General features: G+C 35.4%; 1 protein-coding gene across 3 annotated transcripts; it reads right to left on the bottom strand.

Annotated features, from left to right (window-relative positions):
* Window positions 1-11,878: 11,878 nt before the first annotated feature.
* On the bottom strand, window positions 11,879-15,134 carry LOC145630546 (thymidylate kinase-like). Of its 3 annotated transcripts, XM_081682795.1 has the most exons (5): window positions 14,973-15,134; window positions 13,529-13,587; window positions 13,255-13,356; window positions 12,689-13,037; window positions 11,879-12,248 (listed from the first exon to the last, which is right to left on the bottom strand). In XM_081682795.1, exons 2-5 carry the CDS (start codon window positions 13,539-13,541, stop codon window positions 12,068-12,070), a joined length of 645 nt encoding a protein of 214 aa, XP_081538921.1. In that variant the 5' UTR covers window positions 13,542-13,587; window positions 14,973-15,134; the 3' UTR covers window positions 11,879-12,067. The 3 variants fall into 3 exon arrangements, with proteins under 3 accessions (XP_081538921.1, XP_081538922.1, XP_081538923.1); XM_081682796.1 differs by lacking the exon at window positions 14,973-15,134 and having other exon boundaries at window positions 13,529-13,835; XM_081682797.1 differs by lacking the exon at window positions 14,973-15,134 and having other exon boundaries at window positions 13,443-13,835.
* Window positions 15,135-16,207: the final 1,073 nt, after the last annotated feature.

Here is a 16,207-nt window from a genome sequence, read left to right on the forward strand (position 1 = left end):
TCATCAGTAAACACATCACTGTCATCCCTTAAGCTCCTCACTCTTTCTTTTATTTTTCTCACTAAATTAGCATGATTTCCAGTCTCATCCCCAACCTTAGCCTTACCCTTATCTGCAGTAGTGAGTTTACCCTTCCCTTTATGTGTATTAGCAGTCACTTTCTCAGCCCTAGGAAGCCTCTCCTCAGCCTCTCTATCATGTATAACAATGCCCTTTAACCTAGGGCTTCTCCTAAATGGCTCTTCTTCAGTGGGCTTACTAAGTTTTGGGATGGGTTCATATACTTTAGGCCCTCCAAACCTCTTTTTCAGTTCCTTCCTTTGTGCAGGGGTTAGCTCATTCCCATCTATACATTTGAAGGGTGTTTTGTTAGTCCCTTCAATTGGCTCATGACTGGTAACATACATCTCACATGCCCCCTCTTTGTTCACAGACTCTAGGAAACCATTCACCTCACCATCAACAAGCTCCCTTTTACCATTCACCCAAGACTTGCCCTTTTGTTTATACCGGCAACTAAACCCCCTAGGAACCTTCACATTCACATACACAAACCCATGTATAGCTGCTTGCCTCAAAAAGTGTACATCTATCTTATTTTTTTCCACATTTCTCATCCAATAAACCCACCCACCATCCCAAGTTAACACCCTCCTATTTTTACCAGTTAAAGAAGGTATCAAGGCACCCCCTATTGTAATTTTTAAGTCCACTGTGTCCATTCTGTAACAATACCAACAAAAGCACACACAACAATAAGCAATTTCAGTAATTACAGTAAACATCAATAAACAATTCACCAATTACAGCAAGTAAAATCAATTCACATTGACTGTGCACTAAATTAACAGTAAACAAGTAAACCTAATTAAATAATTATTTAACAAATGCACACTCTAATTCAGTCAAAGATTCACATAATTAGGGTTTATAATACTTTAATTCACATATTCCCAAAAAAAGCATAATTTACCCCAATTGACAACCATAAATCCAACAAAATGTACTAAAAAAGGGTTTAAAGTACCTCTTGTAGTCAGGAATCTCGATTTCTGTCAGCAAATTACCAAGCTTTTGGTCCCCTCACCCTGTGGAAGATGACAAGAGAAGCTGATGTGTTGCAATTTTGTGGTTCCAGCTCGATTTCAACCACCCAAAGTGATCTAGGGTTTCGGTTTTTACAGAGAGAAAGAGAAAAATCAAAGGAGAGAGAAGCAGTTACAGTGAGAATCAAGAAAAATCAAAGGAGAGAGACGAAAATTGATGAGGAAGTGAGAAATTTGGTGAGAAATTGATTATGGAAGGTGAGAAAAGGAGGAGAGAGAGGGAAATCGATTTTAAAAGAATTAAATTGGAGGGAAGTGACAGTTAGCTGGGCCCCACAAGTGTTTTCCGTCACCTGAGCTCAGATGAGGTGGTAAAACTGATGTTTAATTTTTTTATGAGGTGGTAAAGTAAATGTTTTTTTTTTTTTGAGGTGGTAAATTCGACAGAGTCGTTATTTGAAGGTGGTAAAAATGAAAATTTCCTTGTAAAAAATTGCCTTATGAAAGGTAAAATGTTGTAAGGTACTACCCTTGGCTGAATTTCCACCGTTAATCTAATTTTAAAGCGTTGGTTGACCTACCGCAAAATACCCCCAAAACCACTACAGAGGTTGCTTTTCAAGGTGGTTAGCAGGGGCGAATCCAGGATTTTCAAGTCCTAGGAGCCGTACTGTTAATAAATAATTTAAAAAATTAAAATGTACTAATATTTTATTGTTACTAAAAAAAATTAAAAGAGTTATTTTACTCTATGATTTTTCATAATAGAAAAATCCTCAAGATTCAACACTAATATTTATTGGAATCTCTTATAAACTTTTCTATATATATATATATATTGTTTTTGTTTTCATGATATCAATAAAAAAACAATAATTATCAAATTAACTAGCATATAACCCTATTGTTTGGAATATGATTCGATCCCAACTCCTTCATGAAAAAATACCACTCCTTAACCAACATAACAAGCCTTGTTTACTAAAATTTATGTCTCTTTAATAGTAAATGTAATAATTTTAGGGGGACTCCATAGCATTGAAAACATGGACTACTAATCTAGGCCAAGGACGCCGGGCCTCCACCAGCCCCCTTCCCTCCGCCCCCAGTGGTGAGGTTATTTTTGAGGTGGTTATAAGATATTCCGAGTTGGTGAGGGTATATGTAGTTTAATTTCGTGATTCAAGATGTTGATTTTTGGGGTTAAAGGTGGTGGTTTTGGGATTTGAGAGTGGTTTCGGCTTGGTTAAGGCAATTTCAAGTAGGTTGTGTTGATTTCGGGGTGAAAGCGGTGGTTTTGGGGGTGCTTTAAGGTGAGTCAATGGTGGATTTTCGACGGAGGTAATATTTTACAACAATTAACATTTTGTTACGTAGTTTTTTTACAATATTTTACCTTCTATTAGGTAGTTTTTTACAACATTTTTTTTATTAGATAGTTTCTCACAAAATCTAGACTTTATTATTAGTTAGTTTTTAATAAAAAGTCCTTTATTTATTTAAAAATTTTAATGTTCCAAATTTGGAAAATGTAGTATTTAAAATTCAGTGAAATAAAGCAAGAGCAAGAGTAAGAAAACGAGATATGGAGTCTTCTTTATGACACTTTGACAATGTACGACAAATTAAAATGTTTCCATTCCTATGTCAAAAAAAAAAAAAACAAAGTTCCATTCCCTTTTATGCCAGTAAAACGTCTTTTATGAAACAACAAGTTTTTTTTTTTTGTGGCTGGCCACAAGATGTGGACAGTTAACACATAAGTAACCCCTCCAACCTAGTAACCCCTGATCAAACTAGTAACCCCTCCGACCTAGTAACCCCTAACCAATCTAGTAGCCCGTTCGACCTAGTAACGACCCCTGACCGAGTAACCCCTAGCCCTGACCGAGTAACCCCTGCCCCCAAGTAACCCAAAACAAAAATAGTTGTAGCTGCACCACCTTCACACCTAACCAACCATTCCTCCACCGCACCTGACCACCTGTAGACACCTAAAAATGTCTCCCCAAAACCAAACCTGATGATGAACAACCTTTCATCGCCACTATTGGTCGGGTTCAGTATTTAATCCCGAGAGTGCTTAAAAAATCGTATTTTATTAAATTCATATTTTTGAACAGTCCATGGATTAGTCTTGATGTTTGGTAAAAGCATAGTTTTAATTTCAGCCCAAACTTATTAATTAATTTTAAGCCCAAACCTTTTTTATTTTGTTGTTTTATTATTTATTTTTGGCCCAAACCTTTTATTTATTTTTATTTAATTATTTTCTTATTTTACCCCGAATAATAAAAGTCAGAAAAGGCCCGAAATTATCAATCGGCACTTAAAAAGCCGAAGGAAATTAGGGTTAAAAATGTATTTAGACGGAAAATGGACTGGAAATTCCCACGCCACGGCAGACTGCCACCGTGTCACGGGAATCCTTCCCGTCTGACGGTGGGATTTCCCGTGACACGGGAGGTCTGCCGTGACACGGGACATTTCATGTCTTTTTCGCGTAAACCCTTGACTCGTTTTCTATCCCGTTTTCTGAAAATTTTCCGCGTCACGCCAAAAGTGTACCGTGTCACAGGAATGTGTACCGTCTGACGGTGGGGCTTCTCGTGTCACGGTACAGTTTGACCGTGTCACGGGATACTTTTTTAGGGTTTTTATCATTTTAGGGTTCCGTGTGCTCCCTCAGCACATTTTCCCTATAAATACCCCCTCATTTCTGATGTACGGGGCACCGAGTAATTCTATTATTTTATTTTCTCTCTTCTATGCTTTAGCCTCAACACTAGCCTACCCTTTTCACTTCAAAATTCCTTCTTCAAGCACTCAAAGGAGTCCATATTTTACTCGAGGTTCTGTCCTTAAACCAAGGCGTGAAAGGTAGAACTGTTGGAGGGTTTGGCCCCAAAATCAACTTTATTTTATTTAATTTAATTTGGTTATTGTTTTATTATTTCCTTGAAGTTACTAACTCGTTTATTATTTTGTAGTTGCAAACAAACAAAATCAAAGTAAGGATCATGCTCCATTTCTTTTTATTATTCTTCTAACGATTTTATGTTGTTGGAATTGTGATTAAATTGGTTTTAATATTAATGTTGTTCTATAATTGTTATTGATCACCATATTACATGTTTAAAGGGAATATGTAATTGAAAATCACGACTAATAAGATAATTTGGACAACCGGTTTAGGATCCTTTTAATCTTATTATTAATTGAAGTGATCACCAATATTTTAGAATTATGTGTGCATTAATCTTAAACCAATTTAGTTAAATACTAGTTTGGAGCGAATTGAATCTTTGTTTGTATGCCTTTGAGATCACAGGAATGCTTTTCAATATAAGAATCGAGTAGAGGCCAATACGGGCGAATGTGACTTCATGACTCACTTCGTACCATCATCCCCGATCCTCCTTTCGTGGTTCCGAACCATATGGAGTTAGTAATCTCATGGATTATGAATGGGGTGTAACCTTCACGGGTCAATCGTTGTTGCCTATCATTGTCCCTTATTCGTGGTTGCCTTTTATGATCCGTGAACGGTTTACAAGTTCCTTAAAAACTTGTTGGCGGCTCCCTACTTTATTTGTCCCTAATCGTTGTCCCTAATCGTAATGTCAATTCCCACTTCCTATGAGTGCCAAGCATATTCACAACATGCTTTAACGTAGGCGCACTTCGAACGACGCCTACACCACCTCACCTTCCTCATAACCCGCATCAATCTTAGGCCACTTGACCACCGCTCCTCCATCGCATCTGACCACCTCATCACCTTCTTCACAATTCACGTCAAACTCAGGCAACTAGACCACCGCAACAACCTCCTATCTAACACATCTCACCTACGTCGAAATTGATCACCACAAAGAAGACGAAAGAAGACGACGACGGCGATGGTCACCAGTTCAGCCGCAAAAACTTGTTTAATTGGAATGAATTGATGAATTTGTACTTGAATCTCTTGAAATTTAGGGAAAATGTTAGGGATTGGAGTTTCAAAATTTGGTTGCAATTCCTCATAATACCTCCTTCAAATCTGTAATTCACCACAAATTAGATGAAGATGACGACAGAGGTGGAGGTTGATTTGGCTGATTTTGCCGGCAAAGCTGAAGACGAAGACGACAACGACGGAGGTCTAGGTTGGTTTGAAGCTTCGAGGAGCTTTGACAACGACGGATCGAAGACGGCGACGATGATCTAGGTTAGAGCTTCGAGAAGATCAGGACAAAGATGACCTAGCTCGACCATTGATGGTTAGAAAGAGAAAGTTAGAAAAATAAAATGGAGGAGAGGAAAGAGAAAGTAAAAAAATTATGACTAGTGCCACATTTAAATTTTTGTGTTCTTAAAAAATTTCAATAAAGCTATTAGATTTTGCCAAACTTTCAATAAAGCTATTAGCTTAAAAAGCTCAATTAAGACAAGTGCATCATTTATACTAAAGTAAAATCATAGATAGAGTGTACAGAAAAATCCCTAGCTTGCATAAGCCTAGTAAGGATTCCCTTCCCAACTTTTAAGGGGCGTTTAGTTCACATATTGATACGAGGTTGGAGTTAGTGCTGTCAAATTTCAAACCGAAACCGTTTAACTGCCCGAAACCGACCGACCCAAATGAGAACCGAACCGATTAAAAACCGATTTTTTTGAAACCGAAAACCGACCCGAACCGTATTTTAGTAAACCCGAAACCGAATCGACCCGAATAATGTAAAACTGTATAAGAACCGAACCCGTTAACAAACCGAACCGAATATAAACCGAACTGAAAGAAAACCGAACCGAAAAAGAACCGAACCGTATCTAACCCGAAACCGGTTCCAACCCGAAACCGTTTAAACTGGCAAAAAAAGCGCTTACACCGAACCGTTAGCAAACTGCTACCCGTTTGAACCGAACCATTTAAAAACCGAACTGATGGTAAACCAAACTGGTTATAAACCGAACCGTTTATGAACCAAACCGCTTCTAAATCGAACCGTTTACAAACTTTTTTATATAATTAAATGGATTTTTTTTTTGTTTTTTTTTTTGACGGGGATATAATTAAATGGATTAAATATTAGAAATCTTAGAATATATTTTTTAAAATAGCAAGGCAAATCATCCATTAAGGTCTTAAGGATAATCAGTGTTCACAAACAAGAGCAAAACAAGCAGGCTCAGGCCCTGCCTCAAACTATTAGCAACACTACTGCCTCTAGTCATGTATACATTTGAGGTGATGAAACTAAATGAACAAAAAGCTTGTAATATTAAGTACCAAGGCTTGGCTGAAGGCGTAATAAATAAAATTAATTCACAGAGACTATTAAGCATATGATTACATTGATTCTGTGAGTAATAATGAAATAAAGATGGGAGTGGGCTAGTGACATGAATATACTATTAGGCTATGTTTTAATTCAGACTCAACTATAATTTAGTAAACTTGAAAAGGAACCGATATGAATAACGTTAAAGTGGTTAAACAATCAAAAAACCGAACCAGTTATAAACTGAACCGAAAAAGAACCGAACCAATTATAAACTGAACCGAAAAAGAACCGAACCAGTTATAAACTGAACCAAAAAAGAACCGAACTGCTTCTAACCCAAAACCGTTTCCAACCCGAAACTGTTTGAACCGGGATAAAAACCGTTTACACCGCACCGTTAACAAACCGCAACCCGTCTGCACCGAACCGTTTACTACCCTGACTGTTTACAACCCGAACCGAATTAAAACCGTTTAAGAATAAACCGAAACCGAATCGAACCGATAACTATTTAAACCGAACCAAAACCGACCCGCGAGACAATTAAACCGATTCCAAACCGACCCGATTAAATACCGAACCGATTTCAAACCGAACCGAAACCAAACTGTCAAACCGTTTTGACAGTGCTGGTTGGAGTCAGGAATAAAACAGTAGTGGTATAGGTTTAGAGCCTAATTCTTAATAGAGAAGGTATTGCGTGCGTACGGACACACGAACTGTTTGGTGCGGGAGGCTTGGCTGATATATTTTACTCTTTGGCTTATATGTTTCATGTGTTGGATGATATGTTTCATTTGCTGGCTGATATGGTTTTTAGGTTGGCTAATATAATATTCCTTTTGTTGGCTGATATTTTTTTTTTCTTTTGTTGGCTTAGACATAATTTAGCTTATATGTTTCTTTAGTTGGCTGATATATTTATTTTATTAGCTGATATATATATATTTTAATTGTAGGCTTATATGTTTCATTTTGTTAGCTGATATGTTTATTTTGTTGGCTTACCTGTTGAATTTGTTGGCTGATATGCTTCATTTGTAAGCTGATTTGTTCCTTCTGCTGGCTTATATGTATCTTTTGTTGGTTGATATACTGCTCTTGTTGCTTTATATGTATCTTTTGTTGGCTGATATACTCCTCTTGTTACCTTATATGTATCTTTTGTTGGCGGATATACTCTTTTTGTTGGCTTATATGTATCTTTTGTTGGTTAATACGATTTTCTTAATATGTTATATGTCCCTAATGTTGACTGATATGTTCATTCTAATGGCTAATATAAATCTTTTATTAGCTAATATTAATAACATACCTAAAAGGCCAAAATCATTTCTTTTTCTCTCTCCTCTTTTCCCCTCTTCTTCTCTTTCTTTCACAAAGAACCTACAAATTCACGTCACCCCATCCATCAAACACCAAACACCATACACCGAACCACAAAACACTGAACCACCGCCGCACCCTAACCTCACGCCACACCCAACCAGCCACCACCCTAACCTCACGCCACCATCAACTAACGAACTCCACCGGCAGAGAACCACCACCAATCAGTTACTACCACCGTCCACAACAGCCGCGATTGAAGAAGTGAAGATTGAAGAACCCTGCAACCTCCTCTGCAAATCGTGGCCTGCATCATTGAAGATTGAATAACCCTAACAATTCGCCTTTTTTTAATTGATTAAGATCTGTAAGGCATGGTCTGATAATCTTGAATCTGAGTTTTGTTGAAATTGAAGCCGAAATTGAAGTGAAATTGGAGTCCAAACAATTTAAAATTAATGAGGAGCAGCAAATAGAAGAAAAGAGAAAGAAGGAGAAATATAGAAAATACACAATAGTTAGGACGCAAAGACTGTTGGGTGCGGGTGGACGCGCCCAATAGTTTGCGTTCCTAATATCATATGTTTGGTAAGTGAATATGAAATAAATTTTTTTTTAAAAAAAAATTCTTTTACTTGTAAATGTATGAGCATGAGACAAGTCCAACCCTCTCTAGTTTCCTAAACCCCATATCTTGAGAGTTTGGGGTTAGGATTTAAAAATCTTAAAATCACCAAACAAACATATATAAGGTATTTGTCTAAACCATTGTTAACCTTTACCTCATACTTAAATTCTGTGAGGCAAACAACCCTAAGATATCTTGCTTAATCAGAATTAGGTTGATATGTAAGAGATTTCGACTTAATGGATGTTTCTCCTTATCTAAAAATTAAAATAATTTTTCAAAGAAAATAACCGAATTATTTGCGAAGAATTGTTAAACAGGTAAGGACGAGAAGTGCATGCAAACTATTAAGCTTTACATTAACACACCCATTCATGCTTTTATCTTACTTCATCCTATCTATCTATTACATCACCTTTTTTTTATTTTCCTTACAAAAGTTTCTTAAATCACATACTATCCCCTTTATGAATGTTTGGCTCACTTACTATTTATGTGATCAAAATAAAATAACTGTGACCACATTTAATGACTTATACAATATAAATAAATGGACATTTTGTGAAAAACTACGTAATAAAACACTTTTTTTTTTTTTTTTTTTTTTTTTTTTTTTTTTTGCGATAAAGTAACTTATAAAAAAATGTTGTAATTAATTACCTTATAAAAGGGTAAATGTTTTAAGAGATTACCATTGGTCGGAAAGTCACCGTTGAATTTCATTTTCCGGTGTTGACTACATCACGTGCCAATCACGTGACTTTTGGTTTAGCCTTTCCCTCTTTTTTTCTTAACCGGCACGTGATATGGTTAACGGTGGAAAATAAAAGTCAACGATGACTTTCGACCATGGGTAGTGTCTTACAACATTTACTCTTTTATAAAGTAGTTTCTTACAACATTTTTTTTATTAGGTGATTTCTCGCAAAAAAAAAGTGTTATATAAGGTAATTTTTCACAAAATGTCAAAATAAATTAACATGTGGGATGTTATTAGATTCCTCTTATTATAAATTTTTTAAATATTAATTATTATAATTTTCACTTATACATAGGCGAATATATTAATGATCAAAGATGTTCATTATAAACCGCGTAAATGTAAAGTGGTCGAACATTCAAGAACAGAGGGAGTATTTATTATAGTAATCATATAGAGCTTACAAGAATTGGGAGTAGAGTATAACAAAATATTTTCTTTCCTTTTCTTCGTCACCATCCATAATTATTCGCCGGATTTGTGACATACTAACATACCTATATGGAGGAATACATTCAATTCGATAGTTGGGTGCACTCTATAACAACAAGCACATAAAGGATAAGATAGCCTTTTATTATAGTTAGGTGAGGAATCATCCGTGCAATAATACTTATTGCCAACTTCCCTACATACCATGTGAATTGATGACTACATATTCGGTTAAACATAACGACTAGTACGAGTATGTACTACGTTACTAGTAGTAGTCACTATAAGTGGCTAGTTATTTAGTGTCAAGTAATCACCGTTATTGTTGACTTTTACAGTTTTCATACTACGGAGTTAAATTTAAATCTGGAGCATCTAATTCGATCAGGAACCAAAGAAGTAGTAAACCCAAGGCTTGACTTAGCTAAATCAAATTGAACCAAAACATCTTCCAATTGATACGCTCCTATAACAATTGATGCCCTTGGATTACTTCCACCATTCACAAAACCAAGACAATACGCGCTCTGATTTGGACTCAAGGTGCTGTACACTAGGGAGTTTGTTGCTTGCATCCGCCAAACCACCCCATTAGGCAACACTAGGTTGATGTCTGGTACAGAAGGCCCGATTCTCGTGTAAGGTAACGTGGAAGGATCGTAGCACGCCTCGAATGGTGCTATCGGAGCAACCCTTTTAGACTTATAGTTTGTCTTGAGTATGTTATCAAATTCGGTTATCAAAAGTTCTCTGTATTTTTCCATTGTATTTTCCCATTCATAATATTTGGCCACATTACAATATATATAGACAATAGGAATATCTAACCCTAATATTCCAAATATCTTAACTTCCTAAATCTATTCACAATATCTCATGTATATCTTTTCACAATAATATCTCACATGATATTATTCTCATAATATCATATTACAATATATGTTCCTATCTCAATACCCTCCCTCAAGTCGGAGGTGTAGATTTCGAACGTCCGACTTGGACATTAAAATAAAATCTGCATCTAATCATTGAACGATCCACCGAAAAGCACAAAAATAATCTTCTTGCACTCGATCAACATATATGCCACGTTATTCATCTTCATTAAAATCATCATATTTCTCCATGATCAACCATATAACTCAACAAAGTCACTTAATAAATTGATTTTAGAAAAAAAAATAAAAATAATAATAATAATAATTAGTGAACTCACACAATAATTCTCACAATCTCATACACAAAAGCTGTGAACTCTGGTGCACAATATCTCACGCAAGTCATTGACTCACGTTGTTTAAAAAATAATTAGTATTGTGAACTCTCACAAAACTCTGTATTGGACGCAAATAATGAATACTGCGTGCAATTGATCACTCCTCTTACACGAATTCTCGTGTTTAAGATATTTTCTCCCTTGATGAGAACGTCGTTCCTTTTCGAACCCATCAATCAATACAACGAGAACGTCTTTCTTTTCGAACCCGTCATATTTTTCTTCTCCTCTCACACAATCTCTTGTGTTTAAGGTTTTTCTCATTCTCTCACACGAACTCTCGTGTTTTTCATCCTCTCCTATCACACAAACTCTCGTGATCAAAGTTTTTTTTTTTTCATTCTCTCCTCTCACACGAACTCTCGTGTTCATCCTAGGATCTCCCTAGGATCTCCCTAGGCTCTTGATACCATGTTAAAATATTGGGGAAAATAGTTCTCTGTATTTTTCCATTGTATTTTCCCATTCATAATATTTGGCCACCACTAGTAGAAAAAGGCTCATTTGCGTCGCTCATTTATAGTGTATTTGCGTCGCTTCTATGAGCGACGCAAATGACTTTTAAGTCATTTGCGTCGCTCCTAGGCGCGACGCAAATAAGAGTCATTTGCGTCGCTCCTTTATAAAGGAGCGACGCAAATGACTTTTTTGATAAACTTATTTTTTGTCATTTGCGTCGCTCCTTTATAAATAAGCGACGCAAATGACTCTTCTGACAAACTTATTTTTTGTTATTTGCGTCACTCCTTTATAAAAGAGCGACGCAAATGAATTTTCTGATAAACTTATTTTTAGTCATTTGCGTCGCCCCTTTATAAACAAGCGACGCAAATGACTCTTCAGATAAACTTTTTTTGTTATTTGCGTCGCTCCTTTATAAACAAGCGACGCAAATGACTCTTCCAATAAACTTATTTTTTGTTATTTGCGTCACTTGTTTATATAGGAGTGACGCAAATGACTGAGTAGACAATACAAAACTGCTGTATTTGCGTCACTTGTTTGTTTAATGAGTGACGCAAATGAGGTGAATTTTTTTTTTTTTTTAATTATAATATAATAATTGCCTTGTATATGTTTGTAGTACCTGTTTTCCTAGGTATAAAGTAATATGCTAATGCTAATATAATTGAAATTAAAATGCAATATTATTGAATAATGCAAATGTAAATTTCGGCAGAGTCTCCTTTGTAATTTGGCCTACCCATAAAATTTCCAAACCATGTTTCTTAACCAAATCAACGTATAATACAACTCCAACTTCTAGACTTAAACTTAAAGGTAGAAGTACCTCAACAGCTCAACCTAGAGTTCAAAACGTGGTAACTACTGATTACTGACTATAGTATACAATTTCGCCCAAGCGAGCAAGAGGCATATGGCAGCTTGCCTATTGTGACCAGAAGTGAGACAGAGCCCTTCCATTTTTGCAGGCCGCAACACACTCAAGCACATATTCTCTGAGCTTCTTCTGGACTTCTTCCATTGGCAAGCAGGCATCAACCATCTGTTATCATTCAGCATCGTATGAAAATCTAGATGGCATTATTACGGAATTTGATGAAACAACAACTATCTCACAAAATCTAGTTAAAAAACATAATTTACAAAAATAAAAAGAACATTGCAAGAAGCATATCACCAAAAAAACAGATTCATGAAGAAGTAAAGTTTACAACTTTAAATCACATTCTGAACTCCTGTCCCAATATACTTGTATATATTTCAAAATCTCAGGGGAATAAAGACAGTTTTTTAAAAGTAATCTATCATAATTCCAACTACAATCTCCAGAATGTAATATAACCGAGAACGAATTACCCAAATTAACCAATAAATAACAACATAGAAAGGAATTAGATTCAGCTAAACATAACATCAAACACATGGTATGCAACTCACAAATTATGTATAAAAAAACAATCATAAAAAGAAAAAAGAAACAACCTTTTCTCCCAACGATTAGCACTGAACAAAAGATGAATAGTATGATCATCCAAATTAGATTGATTGGAAAGATAAGCAGAGATCATCTGCCCAACAGCAGTATTTCGATCCGGAAACCGCCATAACTCAGCAGAACACCCAATACTTTGCAAGTGAGAGAGAAGCTGAATACACTGAGAGCTCTTTCCACTTCGATCTAACCCTTCTAATACAACCAAAGCACCTCTTGATTGTAAATTGGGGTTTAGGGCAGAAACTTCAATTTTCTTGGAAGATTCATTCTCCATTTTTGTAGCAAAAATTGAACAATTTAACTGAAATTTAACATCCTGGTTTCTCCTCTGTGCTCCTGCAAAGTGCACCCAAGAAACAACTCAGATCAATATTTTGGTAATTAATATCGAAATCCTGCTTCTGTTGCAAAGGAAGATAACTGGGCATAAATTATCCAAACCATGTTTCTTAACCAAATCAACGTATCTGAAAATTCAATAAAAAAAAATGACAAAAGTTCTGTACTGAATAGCTCAAGACATTAGAGGATATGATGCAGAAAGAGTGCTAACTTTTCAGAATCAAAATTATCCACTCCCAAATCTTCGTCCCAGATAAATATGTAATCATATGGTGCCACAATGTCAGGATGTAGAAATCGTTTTGCATACCACCTTTAACCATACAATGAAAGAACGGATCAGTATGATAAAATTGATAATTAATCTGACCCAATTGCCTTAAAAACTAGAGTACTAACCATTTCGCACTAGTTTGCAAAATTACCAAGCAGAGACACAATTATGAATCATGTAAGAATAGCCAAAGTTTGCAAATAAAGCTTACTCAGCACACTCATTAATCTTCCCCGAATTCTGGCTTTCCACAATCTTCAGAATCAAAGACTTGTTTTCATCCAAGTACTGCCAAGATTTAAACCAACCAAAATTTAGAAATCAATAAGAAAAAAATATTTCCAGATGAGAACTAACCAAGCAGTATATATAGATGAAGCGGCTAATAGACTAGAATCATAAGTGAATTAATGTAACAAAGGATGAATATGTCATGCATAACCAAAGTGTATTACAGTACATATCAATTTTTACTTAAGCGTAAGGATCAAATGATCTGCAATTAGCAATGTTTTAGAATCTACCCCGGTAGCCCTAGACTAAGATAAAAAGCAATGCATACAACACCATTCCCTTATATAATTTTATATGTATTAATTGTTTTATCAATGATCATTTGATTCACAATAACTTCCTTTTATTCAACCATTTACAAGGGAACATACGGATTCTCCATTTTAATGAATCGGAGATGACAGTTGTTCATGCTTGAGACTTACAAAAAAAAAAATTGAAAATAATAATAATAATAATTCTGGGTTTTTTTCCTCCAGATTTAGGCCTTCAAAAGTAGCTTAACAGATAAGAAAACTTGATACTAGGTTTAAAAACAAGTTAAAAACCATCATCACTAAAAACCACTAGTTAAAAAAGTACATTTACACTATTTTTCATTATTAGCCAAATAGTCATAACATTAGTTGAGTAAGAAATACTGACATTGCCTATGTGAAGACCATTACAGGAGCCGACACCTAAAGCTTCATTACAGTAAATTTTAAGTTTGCTACACTTCAATGATTACACTGACATTTTATACTTCCATTTATATTTATATTTATATTTATATTTTCATGTTAATTCTTGAATTGCTTGTTGTGGTCCAAGTTCAGAAAAGGTTCAATTTCCAACTGCCGGAAAAGTTAAGTTTGGACCAAAAGGCAGATCTTAGGCCAGGGGTTGAACCATGCTCTTAAGGTATGTTGAACAGCATGCCAGCAATAATCAAGCTGCATGACAGTATGTATGATGGATATCGACTTTTCGATGCTTACAAATGCGAGCACGTAAACCTTAATCATCTGTTAGGCTAATTACAACTAAGATAGACATAACAATGTATCACTCGACTGAAGTGCTCGTTCAGCATGCTTCAATGACTAAACCCGAGATCATAATGGACTTTTTAATTGCAATTAAGGCAGTAATAACTTAAATCATCAAGTAATGTACATTTGTACTAGACTAGAATAGATTAAGGCAGTAATAACTTAAATCAAAGTTTGCAAAATTACCAAGCAGAGACACAATAATTATGAATCATGTAAGAATAGCCAAAGTTTGCAAATTAAGCTTACTCAGCACACTCATTAATCTTCCCCGAATTCGAAGCCTTAAACCAAGAAAAGATTGAACATAAATAGAAGCAATCTTACCATAGGTGGAATTGACTTCAAAAATTCAACAATGTCGAGCCGAAATCGAACTTCAATTGTTGTTGCTGTAATTTGCTTGAACTTCCTCGGGTTTTTTGGGGCGAAATTAAGCGATTTTTCCACTCGAAAATTTCAGTTATTGCTCGAATTTTTGTTGCTGTAATTTCTTGACTTGAACCCAAAAAAAGACGTAATTCAAACAATTATTGTTGCTGTAATTTCTTGACTTAACCTATTGTTGCTGTAATTTCTTAACTGAAATTCGAACAAAAATTATTTATGACTGAAATGGGACGAATTTCTTAGGGTATATTGCGTCGCTGCCAAAAACCCTAGAAATCCCCCCACGAAATCCCCCAATCGAACTTGAAGACCGAAATTGAATTTTTTGGGGCTTTTAGGGTTCGAATTTGTATGCTTTTGAGTTGCTTTTTTGCTCGAAATGGGGGATTTTTGGTCGGAAACAATCAATTTTTCTGGGTTTAAGGCTTCGAATTTCTTAGGGTTTTTGGTCTAAATTTTTGCTCGAAATTGCTCGAATTTGCAGCCGATTATGGGTCTTTGACTTCACTGCGATTTCAGATGTTAAATTTGCTGGGGAAATGCAAGTTTTTGGCCGAATTTGTTGGATTTCAGAGACAAATTTGTGGGTGTTTTGCTGTAGAAATTCGCTGGAATTTAAGAACTCTTGTTTTTTTTTTTCTTTTTGTATAGTGAATGTAGGTACCTGATGAAAAACCTAAAGCCAAAAGAGTTATTTGCGTCACTTTATTATAAAAAAGCGACGCAAATAACCTTGTTTATAATGTTGTACAATGTACATATGCGTCGCTCATTAGTAAAAGAGTGACGCAATTTACTTAATCACTTATTTGCGTCGCTTGCTAACTAATGAGTGACGCAAATAAGTTTATTAATTGCGTCGCTTTAATAAATAGGAGCGACGCAAATGATAGAAAGCTGAAATGCACTTGAGTTTTGCGTCGCTTCTTAAATAATATGCGACGCAAATAATTTAAAAGGAAGGTAAAATAAAACATTTGCTTCGCTCCTTAGAATGAGTGACGCAAATATGGCGACGCAAATGTACATTTTTCTACTAGTGCACATTACAATATATATAGACAATAATAGGAATATCTTACCCTAATATTCCAAATATCTTAACTTCCTAAATCTATTCACAATATCTCATGTACATCTTTTCACAATAATATCTCACATGATATTATTCT

This window comes from Chenopodium album, chromosome 5 (genome assembly GCF_948465745.1).
Source record: "Chenopodium album chromosome 5, dcCheAlbu1.1, whole genome shotgun sequence".
NCBI classification, from domain to species: Eukaryota; Viridiplantae; Streptophyta; class Magnoliopsida; order Caryophyllales; family Amaranthaceae; genus Chenopodium; species Chenopodium album.

Bases quoted from the DNA above. Each gene is read 5' to 3' on its own strand.
- LOC145630546 (XM_081682795.1), bottom strand. The intron at 13,038-13,254 runs GTTAGCACTCTT...TGCACTTTGCAG, and splicing joins GATAATTTTGATTCTGAAAA to GAGCACAGAGGAGAAACCAG. The intron at 12,249-12,688 runs GTTGTTTCTTTT...GAATGATAACAG, and splicing joins GCTAATCGTTGGGAGAAAAG to ATGGTTGATGCCTGCTTGCC.